The sequence below is a fragment of the Ranitomeya variabilis genome, chromosome 2 (assembly GCF_051348905.1).
Source record: "Ranitomeya variabilis isolate aRanVar5 chromosome 2, aRanVar5.hap1, whole genome shotgun sequence".
In the NCBI taxonomy this organism is placed as follows: domain Eukaryota; kingdom Metazoa; phylum Chordata; class Amphibia; order Anura; family Dendrobatidae; genus Ranitomeya; species Ranitomeya variabilis.
In genome coordinates, this window is record NC_135233.1 from 409,049,032 (window position 1) to 409,063,290 (window position 14,259).

Below are 14,259 nucleotides of genomic sequence, written 5' to 3' on the forward strand. Positions count from 1 at the left end.
ATGGAGCGGAGCTGTGTGTATATGAGGTGTACGGAGTGGAGCAGTGTGTGTGTATGAGGTGTATGGAGCGGAGCCGTGTGTGTACGAGGTGTATGGAGTGGAGCTGAATGTGTACGAGGTGTATGGAGCGGAGCCGTGTGTGTACGAGGTGTACGGAGCGGAGCCGTGTGTGTACGAGGTGTACGGAGCGGAGACGTGTGTATGAGGTGCATGGAGCGGAGCTGCATGTGTACGAGGTGTACGGAGCGGAGCCATGTGTGTACGAGGTGTATGGAGCGGAGCCGTGTGTGTGTGAGGTGTATGGAGCGGAGCCGTGTGTGTATGAGGTGTATGGAGCGGAGCTGCATGTGTACGAGGTGTACGGAGCGGAGCCATGTGTGTACGAGGTGTATGGAGCGGAGCGCGTGTGTACGGAGTGGAGCCGTGTGCAAAGTGTACGGAGCGCAGCCACGTGTGTAGGAGTAGATGTGTGGCCATTATACGGTACAAAGTATCATGTGCGGCTGCGGCCAATATATAGTATGGAGCATCATGTGCAGCCAATATACAGTTTGGAGCATCATGTGCAGTCATACAGTATGGAGCATCATGTGCAGCCAATATACAGTATGGAGCATCATGTGCAGTCATTATACAGTATGGAGCATCATGTGCAGTCATTATACAATATGGAGCATCATGTGCAGCCAATATACAGTATGGAACATCATGTGCAGTCATTAAACAGTATGGCGCATCATGTGCAGCTAATATACAGTATGGAGCATCATGTGCAGCCAATATACAGTATGGAGCATCATGTGCAGCCATTATACAGTATGGAGCACTGTGTGACCATTATACAGTATGGAGCATCATGTGCGGTTATTATACAGTATGGAGCATCATGTGCAGCCATTATACAGTATGGTGCATCATGTGCGGTCATTATACAGTATGGAGCATCATGTGCGGTCATTATACAGTATGGAGCATCATGTGCAGCCATTATATACAGTATGGAGCATCATGTGCGGTCATTATACAGTATGGAGCATCATGTGCAGCCAATATACAGTATGGAGCATCATGTGCAGCCAATATACAATATGGAGCATCATGTGCAGCCATTATACAGTATGGAGCACTGTGTGACCATTATACAGTATGGAGCATCATGTGCGGTTATTATACAGTATGGAGCATCATGTGCAGCCATTATACCGTATGGTGCATCATGTGCGGTCATTATACAGTATGGAGCATCATGTGCGGTCATTATACAGTATGGACCATCATGTGCGGTCATTATACAGTATGGAGCATCATGTGCAGCCATTATACAGTATGGAGCATCATGTGCGGTCATTATACAGTATGGAGCATCATGTGCAGCCAATATACAGTATGGAGCATCATGTGCAGCCAATATACAGTATGGACCATCATGTGCGGTCATTATACAGTATGGACCATCATGTGCAGTCATTATACAGTATGGAGCATCATGTGCGGTCATTATACAGTATGGAGCATCATGTGCAGCCAATATACAGTATGGAGCATCATGTGCAGTCATTATACAGTATGGAGCATCATGTGCAGCCAATATACAGTATGGAGCATCATGTGCAGCCAATATACAGTATGGAGCATCATGTGCAGTCATTATACAGTATGGAGCATCATGTGCAGCCAATATACAGTATGGAACATCATGTGCGGTCATTATACAGTATGGAGCATCATGTGCAGCCAATATACAGTATGGAGCATCATGTGCGGCCATTATACAGTATGGAGCATCATGTGCGGTCATTATACAGTATGGAGCATCATGTGCAGCCAATATACAGTATGGAGCATCATGTGCGGTCATTATACAGTATGGAGCATCATGTGTGGCCATTATACAGTATGGAGCACTGTGTGGCCATTATACATTATAGAGCATCATGTGCAGCCAATATACAGTATGGAGCATCATGTGCGGTCATTATACAGTATGGAGCATCATGTGCAGCCAATATACAGTATGGAACATCATGTGTGGTCATTATACAGTATGGAGCATCATGTGCAGCCATTATACAGTATGGAGCATCATGTGCGGTCATTATACAGTATGGAGCATCATGTGCAGCCAATATACAGTACGGAGCATCATGTGCGGTCATTATACAGTATGGAGCATCATGTGCGGTCATTATACAGTATGGAGCATCATGTGCAGCCAATATACAGTATGGAGCATCATGTGCAGCCATTATACAGTATGGAGCATCATGTGCGGTCATTATACAGTGTGGAGCATCATGTGCAGCCAATATACAGTATGGAGCATCATGTGTGGTCATTATAGAGTATGGAGCATCATGTGCGGTTATTATACAGTATGGAGCATCATGTGCAGCCAATATACAGTATGGAGCATCATGTGTGGCCATTATACAGTATGGAGCATCATGTGCGGTCATTATACAGTATGGACCATATGAACAAAGAAAAGGGTGCACTCTGGTTACATATATATAATAGAAGGGGTGCAAAACTTAGTCCATATATGAATGTCTTTGACATTATACAGTATGGAGCATCATGTGGGGCCATTGTACAGTATGGAGCATCATGTGTGGTCATTATACAGTATGGAGCATCATCTGGGGCCATTATACAGTATGGAGCATTGTGGGGCCATTACACAGTATGGAGCATCATGTGGGGCTATTATACAGTATGGAGCATAATGTGGCCATTATACAGTATGGAGCGCTGTGTGGCCATTATACAGTATGGAGCATCATGTGGGATCATTATACAGTATGGAGCATCATGTGTGGCCATTATACAGTATGGAGCACTGTGTGCCAGCCATTATACAGTATGGAGCACTGTGTGGCCATTATACAGTATTGAGCATCATGTGTGGCCATTATACAGTATGGAGCACTGTGTGGCCATATTGTTTGGTTTATAATTATTCTTTATGAAAGTGTGATCAGCAGTGCTAAATGGGTGTGGTTGGGACGTGGATATGGGTGTGACTAGTTATAAATGGGTGTGGTCAGAGGCGTGGCCTAAAATTTGCAGCAACGCGCGTTGCGCGCCGCAAACTTTGTTCCTCTATCCCATCTTCAAAAGTTGGGAGGTATGATAAATACAGTACAGACCAAAAGTTTACGGAGGCTCGGGGGGTAGCCCTCTACGGTGGCTTGGGGCTAGCCCTGTTGCTTTGCAGGGCTGGGGTCCTGGAATCGAATGCGGCGGGACAGCGATGATGTGTATAACAACATGATAAATGCGGGGAAAATACATAAATAAGTAAAAACCTCATCTACTGAGCACCAGGAGCCTCACCTTGTATATAGAGCACACAGCAATACACCCCCCCACTCCCAGGGGTATATGGAACCCTCCACCATGCCATCCTCTGTGGAGATGATCAGCAGAACATCACAGCCACCATCCGCACACACAGAGCACAGGCTGCCATAAAGGCCCACGGTTCTGGGACCAGGACCTTCCCCTGACGGCTCGGAGTCACTTTCACAGGACATTAATCACAAGGTACACAGAACAGATGTGGTTACTCACCGCGGCTTTACTCCCCGTTATCTGCATGCAGGGTCAGTGCGGAGGGATGAGAAAAAGAAACAGCAAGTTAGTAGCACATTCCGGCAGATGGACACAGTGCGGCCGCGATCACATGCTGCGGCAAATGGCTGCCATCATCACTTATACCAGGCTAAAGGATCACGTCCTACCAGCTACAGAAGATGGTCAGCGTCACAAGGAGAATGTACAAACGATCAAAAAGATGGCGCTCGGGCGATATTAATCGTGCTGATAATAGCAGCTGTAGTATTAGTAATGATGATGACACTACAGGTAATATTAGGAGTAGTAGTATTAGTGATGAAGATACTACAGGTAATATTAGGAGTAGTACTAGTGATGATGATACTATGGGTAATATTAGGAGTAGTAGTATTAGTGATGAAGATACTACAGGTAATATTAGGAGTAGTAGTATTAGTGATGATGATACTACGGGTAATATTAGGAGTAGTAGTATTAGTGATGATGATACTACAGGTAATATTAGGAGTAGTAGTATTAGTGATGAAGATACTACAGGTAATATTAGTAGTAGTATTAGTGATGATGATACTACGGGTAATATTAAGAGTAGTAGCATTAGTGATGATGACACTACGTGTAAGATTAGGTGTAGTAGTATTAGTGATGATGATACTACGGGTAATATTAGGAGTAGTAGTATTAGTGATGATGACACTACGGGTAATATTAGGAGTAGTAGTATTAGTGATGATGATACTACGGGTAATATTATGAGTAGTAGTATTAGTGATGGTGACACTACAGGTAAGATTAGGTGTAGTAGTATTAGTGATGATGATACTACGGGTAATATTAGGAGTAGTAGTATTAGTGATGATGACACTACGGGTAATATTAGGAGTAGTAGTATTAGTGATGATGATACTACGGGTAATATTAAGAGTAGTAGTATTAGTGATGATGATACTACGGGTAATATTAGGAGTAGTAGTATTAGTGATGAAGATACTACAGGTAATATTAGGTGTAGTAGTATTAGTGATGATGATACTACGGGTAATATTAGGAGTAGTAGTATTAGTGATGATGACACTACAGGTAAGATTAGGTGTAGTAGTATTAGTGATGATGATACTACGGGTAATATTAGGAGTAGTAGTATTAGTGATGATGACACTACGGGTAATATTAGTAGTAGTATTAGTGATGATGACACTACAGGTAATATTAGGTGTAGTAGTATTAGTGATGATGATACTACGGGTAATAGTAGTAGTAGCATTAGTGATGATGACACTACAGGTAATATTAGGTGTAGTAGTATTAGTGATGATGATACTACGGGTAATATTAGGAGTAGTAGTATTAGTGATGATGATACTACGGGTAATATTAAGAGTAGTAGTATTAGTGATGATGACACTACGGGTAATATTAGGAGTAGTAGTATTAGTGATGACACTACGGGTAATATTAGTAGTAGTAGTATTAGTGATGATGATACTACGGGTAATATTAAGAGTAGTAGCATTAGTGATGATACTACAGGTAATATTAGGAGCAGTAATATTAGTGATGACGACACTACAGGTAATATTAGGAGTAGTAGTATTAGTGATGATGATACTATGGTTAATATTAGTAGTAGTATTAGTGATGATACTACAGGTAATATTAGCTGTAGTAGTATTAGTGATGATGACACTACAGGTAATATTAGGAGTAGTAGTTTTAGTGATGATGACACTACGGGTAATATTAGGAGTAGTAGTATTAGTGATGATGATACTCTCGCATCGGATGCCAAACACTAGTGTGACCTTGGCCTAATATTAGGAGTAGTAGTATTAGTGATGATGACACCACTAGGCCCGGACGTGCCGCGTGGTGGACACAGTGTGTAACCTCGGCTGCACTCATCGTTAATTCTCTACAAGAAGGAAACATTTAGATTTGATCTATTGGATGTTGAGGACACATGCATTATACATACAGGTCCTTCTCAAAAAATTAGCATATAGTGTTAAATTTCATTATTTACCATAATGTAATGATTACAATTAAACTTTCATATATTATAGATTCATTATCCACCAACTGAAATTTGTCAGGTCTTTTATTGTTTTAATACTGATGATTTTGGCATACAACTCCTGATAACCCAAAAAACCTGTCTCAATGAATTAGCATATCAAGAAAAGGTTCTCTAAATGACCTATTACCCTAATCTTCGGAATCAACTAATTAACTCTAAACACATGCAAAAGATACCTGAGGCTTTTAAAAACTCCCTGCCTGGTTCATTACTCAAAACCCCCATCATGGGTAAGACTAGCGACCTGACAGATGTCAAGAAGGCCATCATTGACACCCTCAAGCAAGAGGGTAAAGGCCCCGTCTCACACAGCGACGCTGCAGCGATACAGACAACGATGCTGATCGCTGCAGCGTCGCTGTGTGGTCGCTGGGGAGCTGTCACACAGACAGCTCTCTCCAGCGACCAACGATCAGGGGAACGACTTCGGCATCGTTGAAACTGTCTTCAACGATGCCGAAGTCCCCCTGCAGCACCCGGGTAACCAGGGTAAACATCGGGTTACTAAGCGCAGGGCCGCGCTTAGTAACCCGATGTTTACCCTGGTTACCAAAAATAACAAACACTACATACTCACCATCTGTTGCCCGTCAGGTCCCTTGGCGTCTGCTTCCCGCTCTGACTGTGTGCCGCCGTATAGTGAGAGCAGAGCGCAGCGGTGACGTCACTGCTGTGCTCTCACTTTACGGTGCTCAGTCAGAGCAGGAAGCAGACGCCAAGGGACCTGACGGGCAACAGATGGTGAGTATGTAGTGTTTGTTATTTTTTACATTTACGCTGGTAACCAGGGTAAACATCGGGTTACTAAGCGCGGCCCTGCGCTTAGTAACCCGATGTTTACCCTGGTTACCAGTGAAGACATCGCTGGATCGGTGTCACACACACCGATTCAGCGATGTCAGCGGGACCTCAACGACCAAAAAAAGGTCCAGGCCATTCCGACACGACCAGCGATCTCACAGCAGGGGCCTGATCGCCGGTACGTGTCACACATAGCGAGATCGCTACTGAGGTCGCTGTTGCGTCACAAAACTAGTGACTCAGCAGCGATCTCGCTAGCGATCTCGCTATGTGAGACGGGGCCTTTAGACCCAGAAAGAAATTTCTCAACAAATAGGCTGTTCCCAGAGTGCTGTATCAAGGCACCTCAATGGTAAGTCTGTTGGAAGGAAACAATGTGGCAGAAAACGCTGTACAACGAGAAGAGGTGACCGGACCCTGAGGAAGATTGTGGAGAAGGACCGATTCCAGACCTTGGGGAACCTGAGGAAGCAGTGGACTGAGTCTGGTGTGGAAACATCCAGAGCCACCGTGCACAGGCGTGTGCAGGAAATGGGCTACAGGTGCCGCATTCCCCAGGTAAAGCCACTTTTGAACCATAAACAGCGGCAGAAGCGCCTGACCTGGGCTACAGAGAAGCAGCACTGGACTGTTGCTAAGTGGTCCCAAGTACTTTTTTCTGATGAAAGCAAATTTTGCATGTCATTCGGAAATCAAGGTGCCAGAGTCTGGAAGAAGACTGGGGAGAAGGAAATGCCAAAATGCCTGAAGTCCAGTGTCAAGTACCCACAGTCAGTGATGGTGTGGGGTGCCATGTCAGCTGCTGGTGTTGGTCCACTGTGTTTCATCAAGGGCAGGCTGAAATGCTTTATGGAGATGAAGATTTCATTTTTCAGCATGACCTGGCACCTGCTCACAGTGCCAAAACCACTGGTAAATGGTTTACTGACCATGGTATTACTGTGCTCAATTGGCCTGCCAACTCTCCTGACCTGAACCCCATAGAGAATCTGTGGGATATTGTGAAGAGAAAGTTGAGAGACGCAAGACCCAACACTCTGGATGAGCTTAAGGCCGCTATTGAAGCATCCTGGGCCTCCATAACATCTCAGCAGTGTCACAGGCTGATTGCCTCCATGCCACGCCGCATTGAAGCAGTCATTTCTGCCAAAGGATTCCCGACCAAGTATTGAGTGCATAACTGAACATTATTATTTGATGGTTTTTTTGTTTGGTATTAAAAAACACTTTTATTTGATTGGACGGTTGAAATATGCTAATTTATTGAGACAGGTTTTTTGGGTTATCAGGAGTTGTATGCCAAAATCATCAGTATTAAAACAATAAAAGACCTGACAAATTTCAGCTGGTGGATAATGAATCTATAATATATGAAAGTTTAATTGTAATCATTACATTATGGTAAATAATGAAATTTAACACAATATGCTAATTTTTTGAGAAGGACCTGTAGATGGGCAACAAAACAAACAAGCAACGGTAAGTGGCTGACAACTGCAGAAAACAGCTGGCCTATTAGGTGTGTAAATAGGTGAAAACAATGATGGCCTGAACAGGAGGGGGGACGTTAGGGAGCGATGTTCCTTTACTTTATTCTGAATTTGCCATGCAATTGGTTTATTCAGTTCAATCAAAAAATATAGTTGTTGCAGTCCTATGTAACACCATAGATATTATATTGGACAAATAGATTATTACACGGGATGGAGGCCTCTCCAATATTACATGGGATGGAGGCCTCTCCTATATTACACGGGATGGAGGCCTCTCCTATATTACACAGGATGGAGGCCTCTCCTATATTACACGGGATGGAGGCCTCTCCTATATTACACGGGATGGAGGCCTCTCCTACATTATACGGGATGGAGGCCTCTCCTATATTACATGGGATGGAGGCCTCTCATATTACATGGGATGGAGGACTCTCCTATATTACACGGGATGGAGGCCTCTCCTATATTACATGGGATGGAGGCCTCTCTCATATTACATGGGATGGAGGACTCTCCTATATTACACGGGATGGAGGCCTCTCCTATATTACACGGGATGGAGGCCTCTCCCATATTACACGGGATGGAGGCCTCTCCTATATTACACGGGATGGAGGCCTCTCCTACATTATACGGGATGGAGGCCTCTCCTATATTACATGGGATGGAGGCCTCTCCTATATTACACGGGATGGAGGCCTCTCCTATATTACACGGGATGGAGGCCTCTCCTATATTACACGGGATGGAGGCCTCTCCTATATTACACAGGATGGAGGCCTCTCCTATATTACACGGGATGGAGGCCTCTCCTATATTACACGGGATGGAGGCCTCTCCTACATTATACGGGATGGAGGCCTCTCCTATATTACATGGGATGGAGGCCTCTCCTACATTATACGGGATGGAGGCCTCTCCTATACTACACAGGATGGAGGCCTCTCATATTACATGGGATGGAGGACTCTCCTACATTACACGGGATGGAGGCCTCTCCTATATTACATGGGATGGAGGCCTCTCTCATATTACATGGGATGGAGGACTCTCCTACATTACACGGGATGGAGGCCTCTCCTATATTACACGGGATGGAGGCCTCTCATATTACATGGGATGGAGGCCTCTCCTACATTACACGGGATGGAAGCATCTTCTACATTACACAGGATGGAGACCTCTCCTATAAAGACCAGGGGCGCCCATTATAGATGGAAAAAAGGCGATTTCAGCAGATAAACAGGAAAGGGTTCTTTTCAGTCAGAGCAGTCAGGCTGTGGAGTGACGACCACAAGACATAGTATTGGCCGAAACCATATCAGTATTTACAGACGACCGAAGGCTTCTCACAACAGACTGAGCCGTGGTGAGAAAGGGGCAGAACGGGGCTGTCTTCTACTCCCGCGTCCCTTCCCCTGCGAGACCCCAATATAACCGCGCCCGGGCGCAGAGGCGTCATCTGAGGGCAGTGTACAGAATCACACAACGCTCATTTCTGCCATGTGATTGCACAGCGAGCCCCAGGGAGCGACCCCATCACTTCCCCAGGCTCCATGGGACAACAGCCGGATCCGCCGCCATCTTACTGGCCCTGTGCCATGAATATGGAGACACTGCGACACGTCCGCCACATGCTAGAGAGCCCCAGGGAGAGACCCCATCACTTCCCCAGACTCCATGGGACAACAGCCGGATCCGCCGCCATCTTACTGGCCCCGTGCCATGAATATGGAGACACTGCGACACGTCTGCCACATGCTAGAGAGCCCCAGGGAGAGACCCCATCACTTCCCCAGACTCCATGGGACAACAGCCGGATCCGCCGCCACCTTACTGGCCCGGTGCCATGAATATGGAGGCAATGTGACACGTCCGCCACATGCTAGAGAGCCCCAGGGAGCGATCCCACCACTTCCCCAGGCTCCATGGGACAACAGCGTGCCATGAAAATGGAGACACTGAGACACGTCCGCCACATGCTAGCGAGACCCTGGATGCTGAAGACGGAATCACGGTGAACCTGATGCTATAATGTCAGACAGAGAAGGAAACAATGTAACAAATACACAATGAGACATTGTAGCACATCTGTTACATCTTGTGCGGGGCCCTGTGTATAGGGGGGCCACTAACCCTGATAGATTACAGTCATATAGACTCCATCACCCCCGAGGTTCTGGAGACGCAACATGCAAGATTTCATGGAGGATAGTGGATACAAAAAACCGCAGTTATGTCCCTCCAAAAAGAAGAAAGCAGATGTTAAGAGAGTAAACCCCAGGAGGCGCCACACCACTCAATGACACCACTGATACCAAAGACGCGCAAGAGGACAATGTAACCCAATGCAACGGGTCCCAATGTAACGGGGGACCCAACATAACGGCACACAATGAAACGGGGACCCAATGCAACGGAACCCTCAATGTAATGGGGACCCAATGTAACGGCACACAATGTATCGGGATCCAATGTAACGGGGGACCCAATGTAACGATACCCTCAATGTAACGGGGACCCAATGTAATGGCTACAATGTATCGGGACACAATGTAAAGGGGGACACAATGTAATGGGACCACCCAATGTAATGGCATCACCCAATGTAATGGCACCACCCAATGTAATGGGGGACCCAATTTAATGGGGGGAACACAGTGTAACGGGACCACCCAATGTAACGGGACCACCCAATGTAACGGGACCACCCAATGTAACGGGACCACCCAATGTAACGGGACCACCCAATGTAACAGGGACCCAATGTAACGGGGGACCCAGTGTAACAGCACACAATGTAAAGGGGACCCAATGTAACAGGTGAACCCAATGTAATGGGACCACCCAATGTAACGGGGGAACCCACTGTAACGGGACCACCCAATGTAACAGGGACCCAGTGTAATGGCACACAATGTAACGGGATCCAATGCAACGGGACCCTCAATGTAACGCGGGACCCAATGTAACGGCACACAATGTAACGGGAAACCCAATGTAACAGTACCACCCAATGTAATGGGACCCAATGTAATGGGGGAACCCAATGTAACGGGACCACCCAATGTAACGGGGGAACCCAATGTAACGGGATCACCCAATCTAACGGATGACCCAATGTAACGGCACCCAATGTAATGGGGGAACCCAATGTAATGGGACCCCGATGTAACGGGACCACCCAATCTAATGGAGGACCCAATGTAACGGCACCCAATGTAACGGGACCCAATGTAATGGGGGAACCCAATGTAACGGGACCACCAAATGAAACAGTGGAACCCAATATAACAGGACCACCCAATGTAAAAAGGGGAACCCAATGTAACAGGGACCCGATTTAATGGGGGACCCAATGTAACCACACAATGTAACAGGGGACCCAATGCAATGGGACCCTAAATGTAATGGACCACCCAATGTAACGGGGGAACCCAATGTAACGGGACCACCCAACGTAACAGAGGACTCAACGTAACCAGCGACCCAACGTAACAGGAGACCCAACGTAACGGTGGAACCCAACATAACGGGACCACCCAATGTAATGGGGGAACCCAATGTAACGGGACAATCCAATTTAACAGAACTACCCAATGTAAGGGGGGACCCAATGTAACGGGGGCACCCAATGTAACGGCTACAAAGCATCGGGACCCAATGTAATGGGGCACCCAATGTAATGGGGGACCCAATTTAACGGCACACAATGTAACGGGAGAATCCAATTTAACGGGGGGGGAACACAGTGTAAAGGGACCATCCAATGTAACAGGACCACCCAATGTAACGGACCACCCAATGTAACGGGACCCAATGTAACAGGGACCCAATGTAACGGGGGACCCAATGTTATTGGGGACCCAATGTAATTGGGGACCCAGTGTAACAGCACACAACATAACGAAACACAACGTAACGGCACACAATGTAACGGGAACCAACGTAACGGCACACAGCGTAACGGCACACAATGTAACGGCACACAACGTAACAGGACCCAATGTAACGGCACACAATGTAACAGGGGACCCAATGTAACGGGGGACCCAATGTAACGGGGGACCCAATGTAACGGGACCCAATGTAACGGGACCCAATGTAACGGGACCCAATGTAACAGCACAATGTAACGGGACCCAATGTAACGGCACACAATGTAACAGGACAGAGTGTAACGGGACCCAATGAAATGGGACCACGTACCGATTTGGCAGTGGCGGATATGTACTGGACAACCATCTCGTGCTTCCTCGACAGATCTTTCTGCCGCAGCGGTGCCTTTTTCTCTTCATTCAGATTCATGTCTTCCTATAAGTGAAAGATAATAAAAGAATCAGAAAGAGAATTGATGTCGCCTTTCTACAAGAGACCCATTATGGTAAAACGGGAAGCTTCCAATTTGCCGACAGTCATTTTCCATATTCTGCACATAGTGATAACAGTGAGCTGAGGGTGCTAGTCTAAGCTCACACAGATCCCGGGGGCAGATTTATTATGTTGGGGGCAGGCCTGTCATCTATCTGCACAACATAAAGACCAATTACACTTTATACGTAAAGTCTTCTCTCTTTCAGACTCAGTGGGAGGAGATTTTAATGTCCCTTTCTCCGAGGTTTCAGACAGATGGTCAGTGGCAGGAGCCCCTCCAGCAGCGGGTCTAAAAAGATCATCAGTGGAGTTTAGGAAACTGGGTAGGTCTAACTATGACCTGTGGAGACTAAGGGTACTGTCACACTATACGATTTACCAACGATCACGACCAGCGATACGACCTGGCCGTGATCGTTGGTAAGTGGTTGTGTGGTCGCTGGGGAGCTGTCACACAGACAGCTCTCCAGCGACCAACGATGCCGAAGGCCCCGGATAACCAGGGTAAACATCGGGTTACTAAGCGCAGGGCCGCGCTTAGTAACCCGATGTTTACCGTGGTTACCAGCGTAAAAGTAAAAAAAAAACAAACAGTACATACTCACATTCCGGTGTCTGTCCCCCGGCGTTCTGCTTCTCTCCACTGTGTCTGCTCCAGCCGGAAAGCACAGCGGTGATGTCAGACGTCACCGCTGTGCTCGCTTTCCGGCTGGCCGGCGCTCACAGTGCAGAGAAGCAGAACGCCGGGGGACAGACACTGGAATGTAAGTATGTACTGTTTGGTTTTTTTTACTTTTACGCTGGTAACCACGGTAAACATCGGGTTACTAAGCGCGGCCCTGCACTTAGTTACCCGATGTTTACCCTGGTTACAAGCGAACGCATCGCTGGATCGCTGTCACACACAACGATCCAGCGATGACAGCGGGAGATCCAGCGACGAAAGAAAGTTCCAAACGATCTGCTACGACGTACGATTCTCAGCAGGGTCCCTGATCGCTGCTGCGTGGAACGTCACGGATCGTACCGTCGTAGCGACAAAAGTGCCACTGTGTGACAGTACCCTAAAGGTACCTTCACATGAAGCGACGCTGCAGCGATAGCGACAACGATGCCGATCGCTGCAGCGTCGCTGTTTGGTCGCTGGGGAGCTGTCACACAGACCGCTCTCCAGCGACCAACGATGCCGAGGTCCCCGGGTAACCAGGGTAAACATCGGGTTGTTAAGCGCAGGGCCGCGCTTAGTAACCCGATGTTCACCCTGGTTACCAGCGTAAAAGTAAAAATAACAAACAGTACATGCTCACCTGCGCGTCCCCCGGCGTCCGCTTCCTGTACTGTGTGAGCGCCGGCCCTAACAGCAGAGCGGTGACGTCACCGCTGTGCTTTTACTTTCACTTTAGGGCCGGCGCTCAGTCAGAGCAGGAAGCGGACGGCAGGGGACGCGCAGGTGAGTATGTACTGTTTGTTTTTTTTACTTTTACGCTGGTAACCAGGGTAAACATCGGGTTACTAAGCGCGACCCTGCGCTTAGTAACCCGATATTTACCCTGGTTACCAGCGTAAAACATTGCTGGTATCGTTGCTTTTGGTGTCAAACCTGACAATACACGCCGATCTGACGACCAAATAAAGTTCTGAACTTTATTCAACGACCAGCGATATCACAGCAGGATCCTGATCGCTGCTGCGTGTCAAACACAACGATATCGCTGGCGAGGACGCTGCAACGTCACGGATCGTTGTCGTTCTCGTTGTAAAGTCGTTTCGTGTGAAGGTACCTTTAAGTCTTCCTACAGACAAGGTGTCCTCCCGTTACGCCCTTCACCGTACACAATGTAAACAATACAAGAAAACTCACAGAGATAACATGAGTCCCATATGACAGATATCTAAATTCTAGTGAATATCTAATTTCACCCATGTAAATGA

At 46.8% G+C, this 14,259-nt stretch overlaps 1 protein-coding gene across 3 annotated transcripts in view; it reads right to left on the minus strand.

The window, feature by feature from the left end:
• The window catches only part of DIAPH2 (diaphanous related formin 2), a 1,729,654-nt gene that overhangs the window by 1,593,028 nt on the left and 122,367 nt on the right, over window positions 1–14,259 (minus strand). For all 3 annotated transcript variants that reach the window (XM_077286525.1, XM_077286526.1, XM_077286527.1), the window contains exons 4-5: window positions 12,163–12,267; window positions 3,574–3,594 (exon numbers count right to left, since the gene is read on the minus strand). In XM_077286525.1, the coding sequence (XP_077142640.1) occupies window positions 3,574–3,594; window positions 12,163–12,267 (126 nt within the window). The remainder of the gene's footprint in view (window positions 1–3,573; window positions 3,595–12,162; window positions 12,268–14,259) is intronic.